This window comes from Somniosus microcephalus, chromosome 1 (assembly GCF_052327205.1).
Source record: "Somniosus microcephalus isolate GS21.2 chromosome 1, FLI_Smic_1.0, whole genome shotgun sequence".
Taxonomy (NCBI): Eukaryota; Metazoa; Chordata; class Chondrichthyes; order Squaliformes; family Somniosidae; genus Somniosus; species Somniosus microcephalus.
The window spans coordinates 391,904,099-391,928,046 of record NC_140987.1 but is presented as its reverse complement, the minus strand read 5'-3'; the positions used below and the strand labels follow the sequence as shown (position 1 = coordinate 391,928,046).

Sequence of the window (23,948 nt, the reverse complement as noted above, 5' to 3'; positions counted from 1 at the left end):
GCAATGTCGTAAATCCTAACAAAGTTGCTAATTGCATTATTAGCACATGACATCATCCTGACAAAAATGGGTTTTTCCCTTCTAAGAGAAATGGATTTGTCAATTTTTTTTATGAAGACTGTGGCCCTTTAATTCAGCAAATATCTCCACTGATACTTCATAAACATGTTGAGATGAGGGAAGTTTGGATTCATTTACAAGATACACATCTCTGATGGTATCTCCATTAAGGGCATTGTTAACTGTCTTCAGTGATGGAAAGTGAAACTGTGCTAGCTCTAGTAGAAGGATTAGGTATCGTTGTTTACACAAACGCTCACATAAAAACATCCAATCTCAAATCATTCAGAATAAGCAAATAACTTGCCAGGAAATGCATCGAGAAACATAATGGAACAGGGTGGCTAATCCTGAAATATCAGAGATTCCAGTTATAAAACATCTAGAAGTATCATGTAACCAGTCAAAGCATTTCTAAATCTGCCCAGGTTTTACTAGTAAGACTAGAGCTTTAGAAGAAAAGTGGATATTTGACATATGTGAGGCAACAGTTGGGGATTTTTGGTCTTGCTTGGATACCTGTGAAACATGGCTATATCTTGTCTCAGCAGCATCCCTGCAATTTCCACATTGCCAATTCTGGTGTGAGGTAAATGATTTTCCTTTACATTGACACACAATAAAAAAAATAGATGCCTGCAGCACACACTCATGGCACTATTGTTCATTGTGTTACTCAAGAAAGCACAGAATAAAAGAAAAGCATTCAGCCCATCAAGCCCACTTCTTCCACAGATCATGCACAATTCCTCCTTCAGGGTGTCTGCCTCATTCATTTAATCTCCTGAGGTATCATTCTGTATAATTACATCCTGATCCACAAAAGTAATCAAGGAAAACACCCTTATGCAATATTCATTCTCCCTCACATCTTCACTATTCATCCTTGGCCTGCTGCCCTCCACAAGCAATATTATCACCCTAACTCCATCGCACCCGGAGCTCCAATTATGACGGACTATCATGTCCCATGGGTATTTAATCCAAGACTATAATCCTAACTTCATTCCCAAGCAAATATTTATTTATAATATAAACAGAACACACTGGAAATACTCAGCAGGTCAGGCAGCATCTGTGGAGAGAGAAACAGAGTGTTTCAGGTCGAAGACCTTCCGTCAGAATTTCAGATTTCCAGCATCCACAGTATTTTGCTTTTGTATCAGATATTTATTTACCTCTTTTTTTTAAAAAGTTAAGCGATTCAGCCTCAACTGCTTTTGCTAGGAGTTTGTTCCACATTTCCAATTGTGTGTGTATACTTGGGGAATACAAAGAGGGACAGGGGCCAAGATTCCAATGGATTCTTTTCTGCCAGCGCAAATGCGGTGAGGTGGGCCTCACTGCTGCCCAAATTAATAGCTGTAGGTCCTGTCCCAAATTGCAGCAAGAGAGCCATTTGCATGGTCGGGGTGGCCACCGACATGCGTAAAGGCACTTCAGAGGTGGCCACCCCAAATCTACCATTTTAAGGTGGAGTGGCCCACAGATGCTCTTCCATAGGTGGTAAAAATTTTCAGTTCCTAAGAAAACATGCAATGCGATTTTTAAGGCAAGATTGAAATCGATTGCCATTGTCTGCACAAAGTCTGAGGTCCTACTTGGGGCCTAACATAGAAACATAGAAGATAGGAGCAGGAGTAGGCCATTCGGCCCCTCGAGCCTGCTCCGCCATTCAATGTGATCATGGCTGATCATCCAAATTCAGTACCCTGTCTCTGCTTTCTCCCCATATCCCTTGATCCCTTTAGCCTTAAGAAATATATCTAACTCCTTCTTGAATATATTTAATGAATTGGCCTCAACTGTCTTCTGTGGTAGAGAATTCCACAGGTTCACCACTCTCTGGGTGAAGAAATTCCTCCTCATCTCAGTCTTAAATGACTTACCCCTTATCCTTAGACTGTGACCCCTGGTTCTGGACTCCCCGACCATCGGGAACATCCTTCCTGCATCTAGTCTGTCTAGCCCTGTTAGAATTTTATAAGTTTCAATGAGATCCCCTCTCATTCTTCTAAACTCTAGTGAATATAAGCCTAATCGATCCAATCTCTCTTCGTACGTCATTCCTGCCATCCCAGGTATCAGTCTGGTAAATCTTCGCTGCACTCCCTCCATGGCAAGAACATCCTTCCTCAGATAAGGTGACCAAACCTGCACACACCTTCACGGAACTCTCACAACTCTTAGCTGGTGAGAGTTCTATCAAGGCTTACTAATCAGAATTATGGGCCCAGGTTTCATCCAATATGTGAGGCTTAGTCATTTTAAGCCTGTGTCCTCGCCTTCTTCACTCAGAGTATGGGCTGGATTTTCATTGAGGAGTCGGGTAGGAGGCGGGTCTACAACTTTCGGGGTTGTAGTCCCACCTCCATCGAGTTCTAGCCAACCCACGCGATTTTGACTTGATTGACCTTGTTGAGCCCGCCCAGCGGGCTCAGCAGGCCAATTAAGGGCCACCCGGCAACAGGTGACATCACAGATTGATATTTCATCTGTCAAGACCTTTTGACAGATGAAATATCAGCGTTCGACAGCTGTTTGAAGCTGTCAAACACTGACAATCTGTACTCTAAGTTAATTCCTTCCTGTCAGGATGATTTAGAGATCTCCCCAGAACAGAAAGATGAATGCTGGAACTTTTGACAGATCGCGGCCATTCTGCTTTCTGTGCCGGTGAGATGAGGGACTCCCGAGACCTGAAGGAAGGAAGGCTGTAAAGGTAAGTAAATGCAAGTACAACTTCTTTAAACACTTTACACACACCAAACACACTTACCTCTGCACTCATGCACCCAGCACTCACCTGAACACCGGACATTTCGACCCCTCCAAGCCCTTCATCCCGACGGCCCGCCTCGCTAACTTGGTGTGGTTTGGAGTCATCGGGAATCCCACATTTCAACAATGAAAATAGGGATTAGGCTAAAAACTGCCCATTAACTACCTGTTAACAGGCAGTTAATTGGCACTAATCCCCTTCCCACCTCGGGTAGGCGGGTCCCAGCGCGGGACAGGTACCCGCCTCCTTTGAAACTGGCATGGATGCGGGTTGGGGGCAGGATGGGTTCGTGCCCCCCGATTTCAGGATTTTAACCCCCCACACGCTTCCAATCCCACCTCCACGGCCTAGTGAAAATCCTGCCCTATAAGTCCAAAAGCTTACATTATTCACTTCTCTCAGCACTTTTTATTGACACATTTTCTTGCCCCTCCTCTCCAGAAGGTTGGATTAAGATACATTGCTGCAACAGAGTAGAAGGAGCTTTAACCTATATCTGTCCATGCTAATGTTGAGACTGACTGCAAACCTGGAGAAGTGTTCCAGTTCCTTGCAATGCATCCCTCACTTTGATGAGCACAAAAAACAACAACTCTGTAATGACCAGTAACCTGTCATTCTGGAATGGTACACTAGGTGGTGCTGTATGTATATAAGAGTGGGCTACCCACGATGCACTAGGCTACTCACAAGGCAGCAGTCAAGATGGAGGCCTCTACAGATACTGTACCTAGTCCACATGTGCTCAATAAAGTGTCTAGCAAAAGCTAGCTGTTCTTAATAAAAACGACTAGTTATTAATGAACATAACATGGTACCAGGATTGGTAAGATCTGCTGAATATTGTGCAACACGACATGGAGAATTTGAAGCCACCAGAGCGTTTGAAACTCACAGGAAATGTCGACTACAATTGGCAGACTTTTAAACAACAATTCGAACTCTACATTGCTGCCATCGGGTACGGTATGAAGCCAGACGCAAGGAAAATAGCGTTGCTGCTCACGGTTGCAGGCCCACAGGTGATAGAGGTATTTAATACATTTGTATTTAATGCAGAGGAGAACAGAGAAAAATTAGACGATGTGCTAAAGAAGTTTAATACACATTGTTCTCCCAAAAGGAATGAAACCTATCAGAGGTACATCTTCCGTTCTCGGACACAGCAGCAAAATGAGACTTTTGATAGCTTTTTGACTGATCTGAAACTGAAAGCACAGACATGTAATTTCTCTGAACTGAAAGCATCCATGATTCGTGACCAGATTGTGTTTGGTATTCATGATAAAAAAGTCAGGGAATGTCTGTTGAGAGAAACCGAACTAACATTGGAAATTGCTGTGAAAATATGCCAAGCTAGCAAGCTAGCTCAAAAGCATGCCAAGACTTTCAGTGAAATCAATGATGATGTGATTGCAGTAAGTGCTGCTGTCGGTGCTGTGTCCTACAAGGGGAAGAAACATGGGCAGAACAGAAGTGAAAAGCAATCGGAGGAAGGAATTTTTAATTGTAAATACTGTGGTTACAAACACCAGTTAAAACAATGTCCAGCGTTTGGAAAAATGTGCAAAAAATGTCATGGAAAGAATCACTTTGCCAAACAATGCTTTTCAAAAGTAAAAACTAAGAAAGGGCAACGAGTTAATGTAATTGAGGACACTGATTTAAGTGAGACATGTTTTGTAGGAATGGTGTCATGTGACAATATCAAAAAGGATACAGAAAATGTGCAGCCCTCAGGAATTAACAATGCTGAACATAAAGTTAATGCAGTAAAAGAGACAAATGGATGATCCCACTGCAGGTAAATGGAGCATTAGTTACATTGAAACTAGACACTGGGGCAAAAGCAAACTTAATCAGTATGAGTGACATTAACAATATGAAAGAAAAGCCCAAAATACAGAAAAAGTCAATACTACTGAAGGACTATAATGGACAGAAAATAGATAGCTTAGGTGTATGCAGACTTAAAGTGACAGTCAAAGACAAAGTGCATCATCTCATGTTTTCTGTTGTGGCTGAAGGACTTGATTCACTACTGGGTGACAAAGCTTGTGAGGACTTAGAACTGGTCAAGAGAGTCTACCGTATAAACTGTGCCATAAGCAGACCAGATGACTCGGTGGATTCTGTAGTGAATAATTTCCAGGATGTGTTCAAAGGATTTGGAGTTCTACCATTCACTTACAAGATCCAGCTAAAGGAGGATGCTCAGCCAGTGGTACATGCTCCACGAAGAGTTCCAGCACCCCTGCGTGACCGGCTCAAGAATGAACTGGACAGAATGACCACACTAGGAGTCATCAGGAAACTCGAAGAGCCAACAGACTGGGTTAACTCCATGGTATGTGTAAAGAAAAAGAACAATGATCTAAGAATATGCATGGATCCAAAGGACTTAAATGCAAACATAAAACGCGAACACTACCAGATTCCCAAGCGAGAAGAAATCACCAGTGAAATGTCAGGTGCCAGATACTTTACAAAGCTCGATGCCTCACAAGGATTTTGGCAACTAAAACTGGATGAAGAGAGCACCAAATACTGTACCTTCAACACACCATTTGGCAGGTATTGTTTCCTCAGAATGCCTTTCGGGATAATATCTGCATCTGAAATCTTTCATAGAGCGATGGAACACATAATTGAAGGTCTGGTAGGAGTTCGGGTCTATGTTGATGACATCATCATCTGGGGCGCCACATTGAAAGAACACAATGAGAGACTGACTAAAGTGCTACAGAGCATACGCCGGAATGGACTGAAGCTCAACAAAGCCAAGTGTCAGTTTGGCGTCCAGGAAGTCACTTTCCTAGGAGATAATCTATCTGGTAAAGGAATAGAGCCAGATATGGAAAAAGTAAACGCTATACTCAAAATGCCCCGACCCACTGACAAAAAAGGAGTGCTACGCATCATGGGGATGATAAACTTAATTGGAAAGTTCATTCCTAACTTGTCAGCCAAGACAGCCTGTCTACGAGACCTGCTACGTAAAACAAATGAGTTCGCATGGACAGAAAGACATGAACAAGAGTGGATAAACCTCAAAACAGTGCTGACAACCACACCTGTACTCACCTTCTTTGACCCAACAAAAAGAATCAAAGTGTCAACGGATGCATCAAAAGATGGCCTAGGTGCGGTCTTGCTACAAGCAGAGGGTGAAGATTGGAAGCCTGCTGCCTATGCCTCCAGGTCTATGACTGATACTGAGTGTCGATACGCCCAGATTGAAAAGGAATGTCTAGGCTTGGTAGTTGGACGAGAAAAGTTTCATGGCTACATATATGGACTTCCCACCTTCACAGTTGAGACAGACCACAGCCCACTGGTTGCCGTCATAAAAAAGAACCTGAATGAGATGTCTCCAAGGATTCAACGACTCATGATGAAGCTGCAAAGATATGACTTTGAACTGATCTACACACCAGGCAAATACATAGTGTTAGCAGATGCACTATCCCGAGCACCCACAATGAGTCATGTGAGCTCTACTGAAGAAGACGTGGATGTTCATGTGAGTATGGTCACTGCTGCGCTGCCCGTGTCAGACACAAAATCAAAGCAAATAGCAGAAGAAACAGTAAAAGATACAGTATTACAAACAGTAATAGAGAACATTCATCATGGTTGGCTAAAAAGTTCCTGTCCAAACTTTTTTCACATAAGGTCAGAATTGAGTGTCGCAAGTGGACTATTACTAAAACAGAACAGAATAGTCATTCCACAGGCTCTACAGCAAGACATACTCAAAAGGATTCATGAGGGACACCTCGGAATTGAAAAATGCAAAAGGAGAGCAAGAGACACTGTTTATTGGCCTGGCATAAATAAGGACATTGAGAACATGATAGGCAAATGTGAGACATGTCAGAAACACCAAAACAAACAAGCAAAGGAACCAATGATAGTAGCTGACATACCAACAGCACCATGGCAAAAGGTTGGTATGGACCTTTTTCATTTAAATGGTAAAGACTATCTAATAGTGATTGACTACTATTCTAACTATCCTGAGATGGCGCTGCTCTCAAGCACCACAGCAAGCAGTGTCATAATGCATGTGAAATCCATCTTCACCAGACATGGAATTCCCAGGATTGCCATTAGCGACAATGGTCCGTGCTTCAACTGTAAGGAGTGGCAACAGTTTGCAGCACATTATGACTTTCAACACATCACATCCAGTCCTTTGTATGCTCAGTCGAATGGTAAGGTAGAGAAAGGTGTTCAAGTTCTCAAGCAGCTACTGAAGAAAGCGACAGAAAGCAAGTCTGATCCTTATCTCGCCCTGCTGAGCTACCGAGCCTCACCTTTAGACTCTGGTTCTTCACCTGCTGAACTCCTAATGGGTCGCAAGTTGCGTACCTTGCTACCCTGCTGTGCAAAAGAAAAGCAGAGTAAGGAACTGAGACAGAGACTTCAACTGTTAAAGGTGAAACAAAAATCATACTATGACAAGTCATCCAAAACTCTGAAACCATTGACAAGGGATGATGTTGTCAGGATTGAGGATCCAGATGCATGGAACAGGAAAGCTACAGTTCTTGAGCAAGTAGGATCAAAGTCATACAGTGTTAGAACTGAGGAAGGACAGATTCTCAGGAGGAACCGCCATTCCCTCCTAAAAACACAAGAGACTATCGAAGAGCAAATCGATGACAATGCCACAACTGAATCTTGTCACTCACCACCAGAACAATCTAACTCAAATACACATACAGGCTCTCATGAAAACACATCAGACTTACCTGTGCTGAGAAGATCCACACGTGAAGTAAAAAAGCCTGATAGACTTAATCTTTGAGTACAAAGAAAACTACTTTGAAAATGTATTGACTGTTGAAGATGTTTATGTTGTTATTGATTGATATTGATTGATACTGGTTTTGTTTAACCTCAAAGAAAGAGGGATGTAATGATCAGTAACCTGTCATTCTGGAATGGTACACTAGGTGGTGCTGTATGTATATAAGAGTGGGCTACCCACGATGCACTAGGCTACCCACAAGGCAGCAGTCAAGATGGAGGCCTCTACAGATACTGTACCTAGTCCACATGTGCTCAATAAAGTGTCTAGCAAAAGCTAGCTGTTCTTAATAAAAACGACTAGTTATTAATGAACATAACAAACTCAACATAAATGTATCAGTTAATATAAGATTGTAAATGTTCTGTTGTTTTGGAACACACAGGACATGTCTGATGTTCAGACCCCAGTTTACGAAAGAGGATACATTGAAGAAATTCAGCACCAATGACTTAGCAGATCAATAAAAAACAAAAAACTCAGCATACTCAATAATATCCAAGTATGTGAGGCAAAATAGGTGCACAGACACACGCGAACAAAACAGTGATGCCTTTATTTTCAATTTGTAATCCTGGCCTCAATTTTAACTCCAGGCCAGTTTAAAACGGGTGAGCTGCGGTTTACCCACTGCTCCAGAAATGAGGCCCAGGGTACTTTTACTCCAAGCCTCCAGTTTACCTCCCACCTGTTCCAAGCAGGAAGCCAGTGGGAAGTAGCAGAAAATCGGCAAGACCAGCTAAGTGACTGCTGTTGGGACACCTACAAAATGGGGGGTGGGGGCACAAGATTCTGGCAGGGGTGCCTACATTCTCCTTGTGGGGCCCAGAGGAGCACCCCTGCTCCTGCTGGCCTCTCAAGGAAAGTAAAAAAATGTAAACTTACATCTTTGGGTATCTACTGGCCTTGAGCTGCCGCTGGGTTGCCCATGCGGGATAAAAAGGACCCCGCATATGTTAAAAAGGACCCCGCTGGCTTTGGGGGAGTTGCCTTGCTGCCTGCTCAGGTGAGCTGGTGAACATCCAAACCAGTCAGCTCCTCACAGCTCTAGGGCGGGTAAGTAACTTGGGCAATTTCAACTGCCCTCTCACCCAGTTTCTGCCAGGTGGGTAAGGTAAAAATGATATGAGTTGAATTGTAGGAACATAGGAACAGGAGTAGGCCATTCAGCCCCTTGAGTCTGTTCCCTCATTCACTTAGATCATGGCTGATTTGTATCTCAATTCCATTTACCCACCTTAGCTCCATACCTCTTGATACCTTTACCTAACAAAAATCTATCGACCTCAGTCTTGAAAGTTCAATTTGTACCAGCATCCACAGCCTTTTGGGGGAGAGAAAATTCTTGATTTCTACTATTGTAGTCTGTGTCAAATTAATTTTGGAATCTTAGGAAATTGACTTCATACATTAACCATTCCACAATGGTATTTACTATTTAGGGACATCCTCACTGGAACTTAGAGCTCTTGACACAGATTTTTGTGTAGCATGGCAGAAGTTACAAAATGGAAAGAAAAGCTAGGGGAATACCAGGCTTTAATTAAAGGAGCTCTGTTTTCCTCATGAAAAGATTTGGCAAATCTTTTTGGCTTCCAGAGAGAGAAAAGCCACCATCTGTCATTTTCATCATAACAACATCACATGAACTTGATGATGATAGATTTAACATGCTTTGGTACTCCATAATGTGTTTGCACACAAAATAAATCATCAAAACTGTGCTCCTCGGAAGACTATAGTCTCCCCTTTAGAAAATAAAAGTTGATATATCTATATTGGAAGGGCATGTTTCTGCTTATAGGAATTGCTTATTGTCTAACAGCTTCCTGAACTCCGAAGATGGTCATCCATTGAGAGACGAGGAGCTTATTCTGAGTTTACCTCAACAAGGGTTAACACTGACTCTCACTAATACTCTGCAGATGAAGCATCCTGCCCCAGTGACATTCTCCTCATATACCCTTGCAAACAGGTGAAAAAACCATTCCCAGCAGCAGCAATTCGTTTTGAGTGGCAGACTTGCTTCTGGATTCAAATGTGTGCATTTTTGGCAAGGAGCAATAGAGCACAAAGGTAAATAAATTGTGGCTAGTTATAACAAATCTTAACAGCAAAATGTTAGAAAGCTCACAAAAGGAATAACAGACAGCAAGTATTCTGAATGAAAAACAAGACCAGGTCAAAGCTTGAAACCATCATTACATTAACCAATTCAAAGTCTGGGACACTAAACTAGGAGGAGGGGTGGGCTCTGATGAGGATGTCAGGAGGCTACAGTGCGATTTGGACAGGTTGGGGGAATGGGCGGATACGTGGCAGATGCACTATAATGTGGATAAATGCGAGGTTATCCACTTTGGGGGTAAAAACAGGAGGGTAGATTATTATCTAAATGGCAATAGATTGGGAGATGGGGAAGTGCAGAGGGACCTGGGTGTTCTTGTGCACCAGTCACTGAAGGAGAGCATGCAGGTGCAACAGGCGATTAAGAAGGCAAATGGTATGTTGGCCTTCATATCAAGGGGGTTCGAGTATAGGAATAGGGATACCTTACTACAGCTGTACAAGGTGCTGGTGAGACCGCATCTGGAGTATTGTGTACAGTTTTGGTCGCCCCATCTGCGGAAGGATGTTCTTGCCATGGAAAGAGTGCAACGGCGATTCACCAGGCTGATACCTGGAATGGCGGGAATGACCTACGAAGAGAGATTAAATAGTTTGGGCTTGTACTCACTGGAGTTTAGAAGATTGAGAGGGGATCTCATCGAAACATATAAAATTATGGCAGGCCTGGACAGGCTGAATTCAGAGAGAATGTTTCCAATGGCCAGGGAGCACAGAACCAGGGGCCACAGTCTAAAAATAGCGGGCAAATCATTTAAAACAGAGATGAGGAAGAATTTCTTCACTCAAAGAGTGGTGAGCCTGTGGAATTCCCTGCCACAGAGGGCTGTGAAGGCTAATTCAATAAATATTTTCAAGAGAGAATTGGATATATTTCTGAAGGCTAAGGGGATTAAGGGTTACGGAGAAAAGGCGGGGACGGGGTACTGAACTGGTAAGATCAGCTATGATCTCAGACGAGGATCAGCCATGATCTCATTGAATGGCGGAGCAGGCTCGAAGGGCCGAATGGCCTACTCCTGTTCCTATCTCTATGTTATGTTATGAAACACACACACGAGAGCAAATCACTGCCACAGTTTATCCAAGATCTCACCAACTATATTTTAGCATTTTTATAGCGCTTCCTGTATTGTCGTCAGATAAGTGATTTTGTGAATTTTAGTTGTTAATTATCATTCCCTCCCCCCTCCTGAAAAAATATTTTATCAGTTAGGTAATTAAATTATGGGTTGAAGCATTTTTCCTCCCATTGGAAAGAATCAGATTACTTGTTGAAAACAACCTGGATGGAATGGGTTGCAGTTTTTCAAACCGCCTGTACTCAGAAAGACGTTTTAAAATCAATTGCTGTTAGTCATTCAGATCTCAAAAGCTTTTGGCCTAGAAATTCAGTGGGCCTTGCGCCCACTTAGCGCCTAAAGAGGTCTTTTGCGCCGGCAGGGTGGTAGCGCGGAAATTGAGTGCAGCGGTATTGGCGGCGGTAGCCGTTAGCGCTGCGCCGGGACCGATGACGTCATCGGTGTGCGCGGTGGCCCTTAACGCCCCGAAACCGCGCCGATCCCCATATTTATTTGCGCCCGCCTCCTCCGAAGCGGGCGCAAACAGCGAACAGAAAACGGGGCCGTCCTGCTGCCATAGTGGGGCGCTTTAAAGCTGAAGGTGCGGCCGGCCGCTTTTCCGGCGGCCGCCTGCCCGCACCTCCTTCCCCGGCCTCCTCCACCTCCCCCCCCCGCGGCATTGCCGGCTGGTTTCCGTGGAGCCCGGCACTTCTCCGTTGTGCCGGGCTCTTTTACCGGCACTCGCGATCGGGGCTCCAGCCGTTGCAGGCACCTCCCCCTTAAGAGAAGGAGGAGGCCTGCAGTACCGCAGCCTGCCGCACCGCATCGGGTGGCGCTGCGGCAACTAGCACGCTGATATTCAGTTGCAGCGCCCCAAACGGAGGTGGGCACACCCTGGTATAGCGCCCGCTTCCGAATTGGGGCGCAGAAGACGAATATACGGCGTGCGCTAATGCCTCCCCGCCCAGCGCTAACTTTTGGGCACGAGCGAGCTGCCCGCGCCCAAGTGAATTTCTAGGCCTTTATTTTTCTCATTTTCCTATATTTCTGAACCTCCTGGTGACACTTGATGCTCATTTTAATTCATTAGACTGTCACAGCTTTATAACCTCAATACATCTCAGCTGTGTTCAATCAAAAATATTTTACAACTAACTTTTTAGCTAATCACCCTTTGGCAATTCATCAAGCTGGAGTTGAATGGAAAAGCACCAAATCCGAAAGCACTGTACAAGAAAGCAAAGAGCTAGCAATTCTATCAATTAGCACCCTTAACTGTTGGATTTTTAATATAATTCTACTCATAAGCATGTGGTTTTCTTTAGCATTAAATGTGAGTCGTTGGGAGGGGCGGCTGGTGAGCAGGCCTGGGCGTTGGGCTGAAGATTGTCGGACAGGAGGAATGGTGGAAATGGAATGGCGGCGCGCACAGACGCAGCGGCTTTGCTTCTCCCAGGACGGTGCTATTTACGTTTAATGTTAATGTTATTTGTACTGGACTCATGGGAGCTTGCAAGATCACATTTCGTTGTTCATGTACTTGTGCATTGTACAATGACAATAAAGTTGAATTATTATTATAAGCTAGAGAGAGAGAGCGAAAATCATTTCCCGTTACAAGACACCAAGGCTAAGATTTGTCACAGAAATCTTCACTCTGGTCTAGTGAAATTCAACAGTTCAACTCAGCTCCAACTCAGAGGAGCCCTACCTGCAGAACTGCTCCTTCAGGCTTCACAGGGGAAATCTGGGCCTCTACTGCCCTGTGCCCCCTCCCCACCAGCTGCGAGACTCTCGGTACACCCCCATGCTCTCCACGCACCCCACCCCAAAACACCCAACCCCCCCCAAAACCCCCAATCCCCCCTCCCACAACCCCCACCCCAAAACCCCCAATCCCCCCTCCCACAAACCCCCACCCCAAAACCCCAAACCCCCTCCCACAACCCCCACCCCAAAACCCCCAATCCCCCCTCTGACAACCCCCCACCCTAAAACCCCCAATCCCCCCTCCCACAACCCCCACCCACAACCCCCACCCCAAAACCCCCAACCCCCCCGCCTCGACCCCACCCCAAAACCCCCAATCCCCCCTCCCACAACCCCCACCCCAAAACCCCCAATCCCCCTCCGACAACCCCCCACCCTAAAACCCCCAATTCCCCCTCCCACAACCCCCCACCCCAAAACCCCCAACCCCTCCTCCCACAAACCCCACCCCAAAACCCCCAATCCCCCCTCCAACAACCCCCCACCCTAAAACCCCCAATCCCCCCCAAACCCCCACCCCAAAACCCCCAATCCCCCCTCCAACAACCCCCCACCCTAAAACCCCCAATCCCCCTCCCACAACCCCCACCCCAAAACCCCCAATCCCCCCTCCCACAACCCCCACCCCAAAACCCCTAACCCCTCCTCCCACAAACCCCACCCCAAAACCCCCAATCCCCCCTCTGACAAACCCCCACCCCAAAACCCCCAATCCCCCTTCGCAAAACCCCACCCCAAAACCCCCCCGCCTCGACCCCCAACACCCCCGCTCGACCCCCAACCTCCCTCCCCGCATCGACCGCAACACCACCACCTCGACCCCCAACCTTCCTCCCCGCATCGACCCCAACACCCCCGCCTCGACCCCAACACCCCCGCCTCGATCCCCAACCTCCCACCCCCACCTCGACCCCCAACACCCCCGCCTCGACCCCCAACCTCGCTCCCCACCTCGACCCCCAACCCCCCTCTGCCTCGACCCCAACACCCCATCTTGACCCCAAACCTCCCTCCCCGCATCGACCCCAACACCCCCGCCTCGACCCCCAACCTCCCTCCCCACCTCGACTCCCAACAACCCCGCCTCGACCCCCAACCTCCCTCCCCGCATCGACCCCCAACACCCCCGCCTCGAGCCCCAACCTCCCTCCCCGCATCGACCCCCAACAACCCCGCCTCAACCCCCAACCTCACCCCCGCCTCGACCCCCAACCTCCCCCCCGCCCCGACCCCCAACCCCCCTCTGCCTCGACCCCCAACCCCCCGTCTCGACCCCCAACCTCCCTCCCCGCATCGACCCCAACACCCCCACCTCGACCCCCAACCTCCCTCCCCGCCTCGACCCCCAAACTCCCTCCCCGCCTCGACCCCCAACCCCCCTCTGCCTCGACCCCCAACCCCCCCGTCTCGACCCCCAACCTCCCTCCCCGCCTCGATCTCCAAACTCCCACCCCGCCTCGACCCCCAACACCCCTGCCACGAACACCAACCCCCCTCCCCGCATCGACCCCCAACACCCCCGCCTCAACCCCCAACCCCCCTCCGCCTCGACCTCCAACCCCCCTCCGCCTCGACCCCCAACCCCCCCCGCCTCGACCCCCAACCCCCCTCCGCCTCGACCCCCAACCCCCCTCCGCCTCGACCCCCAACCCCCCTCCGCCTCGACCCCCAACCCCCCTCCGCCTCGACCCCCAACCCCCCTCCGCCTCGACCCCCAACCCCCCTCCGCCTCGACCCCCAACCCCCTTCCGCCTCGACCCCCAACCCCCCTCCGCCTCGACCCCCAACCCCCCTCTGCCTCGACCCCCAACCTCCCCCCGCCTCGACCCCCAAACCCCCTCCGCCTCGATCCCCAACCCCCCTCCGCCTCAACCCCCAACCCCCCTCCACCTCGACCCCCAACCCCCCTCCGCCTCGACCCCCAGCCCCCCTCCGCCTCGACCCCCAGCCCCCCTCCGGCTCGACCCCTAACCCCCCTCCGCCTCGACCCCCAACCCCCCTCCGCCTCGACCCCCAACCCCCCTCCGCCTCGACCCCCAACCCCCCTCTGCCTCGACCCCCAACCCCCTCCCACCTCGACCCCCAACCCCCCTCCACCTAGACCCCAACCCCCCTCTGCCTCAACCCCCCACCTCCCCCCCAACACCAACAGATTCCCAGTCTGTGCTGTTAGCTGAACTCAGTAGGGGAGTGATCCTGAGCCCCAATTGTAGTACCCCACAGAATGGCCAGTTACGTGAGACACTGGAGGACTGCTGACACCAATGCAGCAGCACGTCAGAGGAACCAATGGTTTCAGAAAAAAAAGCAGAGAAAATTGCAATTAAATGAAAAATTCTCCAACACCTATCGATTCCCTCAAAACCACAAGAAAAACAAAATCAACAAAATTCACTCACTTACCTTCATATCCATATCTATATCCAAAAGCTGCCCTCACAGATAAAGTGAGCCAAAAAAATAGTCTTCTCATGTCTCGTTGTTGAACTAATGCTTTGGTTCAAATTTGTTTGAAACTTCTGGAAATCTCGCAAGTATGTTATATCTATGAATGAGATTAAGAAAAGAATTCAGCTGTGCCGTAAAGCTGTTGTCACCATGGCAGTGAATAACAGCACCCAAAGAGGGTAGTAATGCACAAATCATACACTGAACTAACGGAGCTCAACTGTTAGGACAGTCACCACAAGCAAAATTGCTCACTGACTTAGTTTTACTCCGCTGAAGAAAGGGTCACTTAAAAACTTAAGGAATCTTCTCTAAACAGTAACAGTACTAAAAGGTTTTAGGGTAAACCGCAACTGCCGAAAGGGGAAAAATATCCTTACGGTTAGGTTAGGATGGAAAATTCTAATTTTTCTCCAAGGTCTGACAAAATATAATTAATTACCTTTAGATTATATTTCCATGCTACCGTACGGTAGAAATTCCAACCCTGAAGTTTGTAGTAAGTGGAAAGCAAGGAAGCTGGCAAGAGGAGCTAATGACATCATTCTGTTGGAGCGTTGAGCAGCCCCTTAAAGCTACACTGTACATGCATAAAACATTGCCAGTAACTTAAATAAACTACACTGAAGAGTTGCTTTAATTGACTGCGAGGAAAATAAAACATTTTGTGTTGGATATGAATCATGTAGCTTTATGAATTTAAATGAGTTAACAGGAAGCAGCTTTTAAGTAAAGATAGCAAAATCTGGTAGAGTTTAAAAGTGTAGTACTCTGTCCTGAATGAGAGCCTGTACATGTTAAGTCCTGCTACAGCAATCGGATTGGATAAAACTGTTTAAAAAAAAGTTGAAACTTTTTTTCTGAACAGCAAACATCTTCCCAGAAATGTGAAGTATTCAGTAGGTAGAGCAGACCCTATGGTGGTAATTATCTCTCTGAAAGCTTTTCTTGCCTTTTCCTACACTTTATAATAGAGGTTGAGCACTATGCAGCAGTTGGCATGGTCACAAACTGTCTGCCACCCCAAAAGCTGATCCTATATAGGGTTATACTGCTTGGCTCAGTCAGTGACACGCTTGCCTCAGAGTCAGAAGATCATTGATTCAAGACCCATTCTAGAACTCAAGCACACAATCTTTTGGAACTGTCCTTTAGTTAAGACATTAAACCAAGGCCTGTCCTGCCTGTCTGTTCTGGTGGTTCATGTGGATGTTAGAGATCTCATTGCACTATTTGAAGAAAAGCAGGGAGTCATTCAAGTGTCATGACAAACATTTCTCTTTTAACCAAAGCCACCAAAGACAGATTAACCAATCAGTTATCTCAGTGCAGTGCTATTAGTGAGATTGGGCAGTATGCAAAATGTTACTGAATTTGCCTACAACAAATACTGCACTCTGTGAAGGACTTTGAGATTTTTAAAGTAATATGATAGGGTGCTTTATAAATGCAAATTATTTCTTCTTTCCTCTGCAGTGTAACATTGCAGACAAACCACTTAAAAAAAACAAGTAACAGTAAAAGGAGTCAATTTTACTTTCTTCACCAGTAAACTACAGGTTTGTGTAAATTCTGTCAGTTGCCCCTCTCCTCTGGAAACTACATTATCAATAGTAAGTAGCTGGTCATTTTCCCACTTAACGGTGCTATCGAATTTCTCTTGTGAAGGCAATATGTAAAGTTTTATCTGACTTTCCAATATCATTATTACCGCACTAGCCCAGTCTTCAGTTTGTTGCATTATTTCGTAGTTTTTCTATGCAGTATAAGTGCTTTCATTTTATCACAGATTACTGCAAGTAAACCACAGGCTCAACTTTATTATCAGCCTTGCTGTGATGTGCTTTCTTTTAACTTTTAACATCCGGATAATCAATACACCTGACTCACTTTAACATGTAGCTGCCTGTAATGATTTTGCTGGATTTAATTGCTCACATACTTTCAGTCCCATAACAGATCGCCTGTTGTGTACTGGACAATAAACAAACATTTAACTTTGACCTGAAGCTTTTTCCTGGTGAAAGTAGTTAGCTGCTTCTTTAAAGTTGAAAATGTTTCTTGATTTTTGAGCTCATTAAACATGTCATAATATTCCCTTAAGTCCCAATATCTGACTTAATTTTCCTTCACTGTCTACTAAAGTTAGGCTTTACCTCCAATTCCTTACCTGCAGTGAAAGAAATGGATGGTTCCTACAAAGTCATTTTTCTCCTCGGTGACAACATTCTCGTCAATCTTCATCCCTAAAGTGATTTAGATTACAGCACTTGTTGTCTGTTTTGCCACAAGGTGGGCAGCAGTTCTGTGGTTATTATAAAACCACAATAGCTAACCTTATTACAGACATGCCAGATTAAAAAACTAGCAAAAGCTGACTGTGAAACCATTGAAAGAAAAACAGTTCTAAAAAAAAAACAACATTATAACAGCAGGTCTCCCTCAAGGTAAAAGAAATAACTGTTATCAAAAAATATCGACAAATATTTTTCTAATTTTGAACAAAAAGTAATCCCTTTAGACATTTCTTCCTGTTCAATGTGATCCACACAACAATAATTGTTGGCTTTAGTTCACTAACGGTAATCATTTAGCACTGCCAGTGGAAAAGTAACAGAAATACCACTAAAACTAGCTTATTCAGTCCAATGCGAGGCATTAACTTATCCTTTTTTCAGATGTTGACTGACTTATTGTACAGTTGCTGTATTGTCTGTTTTTATAATAAAGCTACTGCGCTGCCTGAAGTTCTAGTTCCACTCTGTTTAAAAGGTCTGAGCCTCCCCACTCCCCACTCTGGATCGTGGTAGGGGAGGATTAAGCTTTCTTTGTGGGGCCTAGAGGAGCACTCTTGAACTTCCTTTCCGCACAAGGAAAGTTAAAAAAGAAATTTAATACTTACTTTTTTGGGCCTCTTCTGGCTCCAGTCCACTCCCTCACTAGGTTGGCCTGGCAAGAAACTAACTGCCGCTTCCTGCTGAATCCGCCTATTAAAAATTGCAGTTGGATCCCAATGATGACAAATAACCAGTTAATCTGTTTTGGTGGTAATAGTTGAGGAAGGGTTGGGGAGAGTTTAAATTGGTGGTAATAGTTGAGGAAGGGTTGGGGAGAGTTTAAATTAGCTTGGCAGGGGGATCAAATCAAATCAAATCAAATCAAATCAACTTTTATTGTCATTGTTAGTGCACAAGTGCAGTACAATGAAATGTAGGCTTGCGGCTCCCGAGAATGTACATTTAGATTAAGACATTTAAACATTCAACATACATTTGGCTTGTAATACATTAACATAAACATAACCATAATAAAGTACATTGGCAGATTGTGGTGTATGTGCCTTTAAGAGCCCCTGTGTACTGTAATGCCGGTAGTGGCCACTCGGGCTATATAAGCCTGTATAGTGTCTTGTATCTGTTAGTTCACCTCCAGACTTTGTCCAGTAAACACCTGTTAAACCAACTCCTGCATTCCGTGTCTCCATTAACACACGGATACAACACAGATGTGCAGGCTTTAGAGTTTATTTGTGGAGTTCAGTAGGATGACAGCCCTGGGAAAGAAGCTGTTCCTAAATCTGGTCGCACGGGTGCAAATGCATCTGTAGCGTCTCCCAGATGGCAGGAGGGCGAACAGACTGTGGCTGGGGTGGGTAGGGTCTTTGATGATGGACTGTGACCTCCGTAAACAGCGTTTCTGGTATATGTGCTCTATGGTCGGTAGCCGGGTGCCGGTAATGCGTTAGGCAGTTTTGACTACCCGCTGCAGGGCTTTCCGGTCATAGTAGCTACCGCTGCCATACCATACTGTGTTACAGTTCGTCAGGATGCTCTCTATTGTGCAGCGGTAAAAGTTAGAGAGGATCAGGGGTGACAGGTTACATCCCTTCAGCCTCCTTAGGAAATATAGGCGCTGCTAAGTATAGAGTCAATAGGGAGGGAAGAAAAACTGGAATTGGAAAACAAAAACATAGAAAGCAAATTGGAAGGACACAGGAATCAAAGGCTACATAGTAGTCAACAAGGAGGTTTGCCTGTACTAAATGGTATATACTTCAATGCAAGGAGTACAGCGAACAAGGCAGATGAGCTGAGGGCACAGGTAGATACTTGGGACTATGATATTATAGCTATTACAGAGACGTGGTTGAAAGAGGGGCAGGTATGGCAGCTCAACATTCCTGGTTACAGGATTTTCAGATGGGATAGCGAGCGGGGGTCGTGGTATTGATTAAAAAACTATTACAGCTGTGAGGAGGGATGATATGTTGGAGGGATCATCAAACGAGGCCATATGCGTCGAATTGAAAAACAAAAAAGGGGCGATCACACTGCTGGGAGTGTACTACAGACTCCCAAACAGTGAGAGGGAGATAGAAGAACAAATATGTAGACAAATTTCTGAGAAGTGCAAAAACAATAGGGCAGTAATAGTAGGGGATTTCAATTACCCCAATATTAACTGGGATAAAATTAGCGTGAAGGTTTTAGAGGGTGCGGAATTCCTAAAATGCATCCAGGAATTTTTTTTTAGCCAGTATGTAGCAAGCCCAACAAGGGAGGGGGCGGTTCTGGACTTAGTTTTAGGCAGGTAGAAGGCGTATCAGTGGGGGAGCATTTTGGTGCTAGTGACCATAATTCTGTTAGATTTAAGGTAGTTATGGAAAAGTACAAGGATAGATCAGGAATAAAAATTCTAAATTGGGGAAAAGCAAATTTTGCTAAGCTCAGAGGGGATTTAGCCATAGTGGACTGGAAACAGCTACTTGAAGGTAAATCAGTGTCAGAGCAGTGGGAGGCATTCAAGGAGGAGATCTGGAGGGTTTAGACCAAACACGTGCCCTTAAAGAAAAAAGGTAGGACTAACAAATCTAGAGCCCCCTGGATGTCTAAAGACATACAGGGTAGGATAAAGGAAAAAAAAGGGAGGCATATGACAGATACTGAGGGCTAAATACTCCAAAATCTTTAGAGCTGTATAGAAAGTGCAGGGGTGCAATTAAAAATGATATAGGGAAAGCAAAGAGAGAGCATGAAAAATTCTTGGCAAGTAAAATCAAGGAAAACCCAAAGATGTTTTATAAATATACTAGCTGGGGAGCCCCGCGTTGCGAGGGCAATTTTGGGGCGCTTGGTCTCCCTGCCCCTGTGTGTCCCCCCTCTCCCTGTCATGTCCTCTCCCTGTCCTATCCCTCCCTCCCCTCCCCTCCTCTCCCTCCCTCCCCTCCCCTCCTCTCCCTCCCTCCCTCCCTCTCCCTCCCTCCCCTCCCCTGTCTCCCTCCCTCCCTCCCCTCGCCCACCCCCACCCCGCTCCCCCCCCACCCCTACCCCGCTCCCCCACCACCCCTACCCCGCTCCCCCACTCCCCTCTGTCCCTCTCTCCGGCCCCTCCCCCTGCCTAGCGCCTGAGGTCCGGAGCTGAGGTCCCCCGCGTATGGCGCGGCTGATGGACGGCCGCTGTGGGCGGGCGGGCGGCGCATGCGCGGTCAGTGCGGGCGGCGCATGCGCGGTCAGTGCGGGCGACGGCGTTAGGATTCTTAATGGCCCAGAAATTCAGGTCGGGGGCTTCCCGCGGGTGCAAGCCCCCGACCTACACTTACCTAGCGCGCCGGCAGTTGACCTCTTGGCCTGCGTGGAATTCCCCTCCGAGGCCTGTCCCAGAGACCGGCGCGCTATGCTGGCATGTCCCAGGGGCATAGTTAGTGCGAAGCGTCCCCTGGGATCACGTGAGCAACAGGCAGCCAATCGGAGCAGGGAATGCTCCATTCATAAGTCTTGACAGATAGACCTGTCAAAACGTATAAATGCTGAGGCTGTAAAACTGTACTTTACCTTCAAATAATTTTTTTTTTAAATCACACTTTGTAAATAAACTATAAATGACATTAAATAACTATTTTAAACAAAAATTAAAATTTTTGAAAAAAATAATTTTTTTTTAAAACGGGGCTAAAAATAAACTTACCTTGCTTTAAAGTATTTAAAAGTAAAAAACCTGTGGAAAATATGTTTTAATTTTAAATAATTGACCACTTACCTTTGAAAATGAAGTCCTTATGGCTGCTTTTTACATTTCTAAAATGTACAGACTTACCCGCACGTTAAAGCCTGAAAAATAAAGGAAGTTCAACGCGCACGCGCAGACTCCCGCGTGCACGCGTTCGACCTCTGAACCCCTTGGTTCAGAGGATTGGAAGTGCCGGTTTCCCGCGCATGCGTAGTGCATGCAAGATTCCAGCACTTCCATCGGGTCCACGCGTGAGTACCCCGTGCGTACTCATGCGTTGGGACCCGAATTTCTGGGCCAATGAATACTTTGCGTCTGTTTTCACAAAGGAGAGGGGCAAAGCAGACATTGCTATCGTGGGGGGAGGAGTGTGAAATATTAGATGAAATAAACATAGTGAGAAAGAAAGTATTAAGGGGTTTAGCAGCTTTAAAAGTGGATAAATCTCCAGGCCCGGATGAAATGTATCCCAGGCTGTTAAGCGAAGCAAAAGAGGAAATAGCAGAGGCCCTGACCTTCATTTTTCAATCCTCTCTGGCTTCAGGTGTGGTGCCAGAGGACTGCTAATGTGGTACCCTTGTTTAAAAAGGGAGAAAAGGATAGACTGAGTAATTACAGACCAGTCAGATTTAAAGTAATTGGGGGAAGGTTTAGAGGGGATTTGAGGGGAAATTTCTTCACCCAGAGGGTTGTGGGGGTCTGGAACTCACTGCCTGAAAGGGTGGTAGAGGCAGGAAACCTAACCACATTTAAAAAGTACTTGGATGTGCACTTGGGATGCTCTAACCTGCAGGGCTACGGACCAAGAGTTGGGAAGTGGGATTAGGCTGGATAGCTCTTTGTTGGCTGGCGCGGACACGAAGGGCCGAAATGGCCTCCTTCCGTGCTGTAACTTTCTATGATTCTATGATTCTATGATTCTAAATGTTGGTCAAGACACACGCGAGAGCTCTACTTTTCTTCACAAAGTGCAAAGGGGTCTTTTACGTCCACCTGATCAGGCAGACACCTCATCCATAAAAAATGGCACCTTTGACAATCATAGTCATAGAGTCATAGAGTTTTACAGCACAGAAAGAGGCCCTTCGGCCCATCGTGTCTGCGCCGCCCATCCCTCCCTGTCCAGTCTAATCCCATTTTCCAGCATTTGGTCCATAGCCTTGTATGCAATGGCATTTCAAGTGCTCATCCAAATGCTTCTTGAATGTTGTGAGGGTTCCTGCCTCTACCACCCTTTCAGGCAGTGAGTTCCAGCTTCCAACCACCCTCTGGGTGAAAAAGTTCCTCCTCAAATCCCCCCTAAATCTCCTGCCCCTTACCCTGAATCTGTGTCCCCTTGTTATTGACCCCCCTACTAAGGGGAAAAGTTCTTCTTTATCTACCCTATCTATGCCCCTCATCATTTTGTACACCTCAATCAGGTCCCCCCTCAGCCTTCTTTGCTCCAAGGAAAACAACCCCAGCCTGTTTAGTCTTTCTTCATAGCTGAGGCGCTCCATCCCAGGTAACATCCTGGTGAATCTTCTCTGCACCCTCTCCAAAGCAATCACATCCTTCCTATAGTGAGGCGACCAGAACTGCACACAGTACTCCAGCTGTGGCCTCACCAGCGTTTTGTACAGCTCCATCATAACCTCCCTGCTCTTATATTCTATGCCTCTGCTAATGAAGGCAAGTATCCCATAAGCCTTTTTAACCACCTTATCTACCTGTTCCGCTGCCTTCAGGGAATTATGTACATGTACACCAAGGTCCCTCTGACCCTCTGTACTTCCTAGGGTCCTACCACTCATTGTGTATTCCCTTGCCTTATTTGTCCGTCCAAAATGCATCACCTCGCACTTTTCCGGGTTAAATTCCATTTGCCACTTTTCCGCCCATCTGACCAACCCGTTAATATTGTCCTGTAGCCTGAGGCTTTCCTCCTCGCAATTTACCACCCCACCAATTTTCGTGTCATCCGCGAACTTACTGATCATACCCTTTACATTCTCATCCAAATCATTAATGTAGATCACAAACAGCAAGGGACCCAGCACCGATCCCTGAGGTACCCCACTGGACACAGGCTTCCAGTCACAAAAGCAACCTTCGACCATCACCCTCTGCCTCCTGCCACTCAGCCAGTTTAGGATCCAACGCGCCAAGGCCCCCTGGATCCCATGGGCTCTTACCTTCTTGACCAGTCTCCTATGCGGGACCTTGTCAAAAGCTTTACTGAAGTCCATGTAAACCACATCCACAGCATTTCCCTCATCCACACACCTAGTCACCCCCTCGAAAAATTCAATCAGATTGGTCAGACATGATTTTCCCTTGACAAAGCCATGCTGACTATCCCCGATTAATCCTTGCCTCTCCAAGTGGAGACTAATTTTGTCCCTCAGAATTTTTTCCAATAATTTCCCTACCACAGATGTTAGGCTCACTGGCCTGTAATTCCCTGGTTTATCCCTGCTATCCTTCTTGAATAATGGTACTACATTAGCTGTTCTCCAGTCCTCTGGTACATCCCCTGTGGCCAGAGAGGTTCTGAAAATTTGTGTCAGAGCCCCTGCAATCTCCTCCTTTGCCTCACACAACAGCCTGGGATACATCTCGTCCGGGCCTGGGGATTTATCCACTTTTTGGCCTGCTAAAACCGCTAGTACCTCCTCCCTCTCGATGCTAATATGTTCAAGTATGTCACAGTCCCCTTGCCCGACTTCTATATCTACATCTTCTTTCTCCATAGTGAACACTGAGGCAAAAAATTCATTTAAAACCCCACCTACTTCATCTGGCTCTACACACAGCTTGCCACTTTGGTCCCTAATGGGCCCTACCCTTTCCCTGGTTATCCTCTTGCCCTTAATATACTTATAAAACATCTTAGGAT

General features: G+C 46.4%; 1 protein-coding gene across 2 annotated transcripts in view; it reads right to left on the bottom strand.

Moving 5' to 3' along the window:
* Positions 1-15,564, bottom strand: part of LOC147125096 (sushi repeat-containing protein SRPX2-like) — a 92,693-nt gene extending 77,129 nt beyond the window's left edge. For both annotated transcript variants that reach the window (XM_085997287.1, XM_085997278.1), the window contains exons 1-2: positions 15,507-15,564; positions 15,020-15,161 (exon numbers count right to left, since the gene is read on the bottom strand). In XM_085997287.1, the coding sequence (XP_085853413.1) occupies positions 15,020-15,089 (70 nt within the window). In that variant the 5' untranslated portion in view covers positions 15,090-15,161; positions 15,507-15,564. The remainder of the gene's footprint in view (positions 1-15,019; positions 15,162-15,506) is intronic.
* Positions 15,565-23,948: the final 8,384 nt, after the last annotated feature.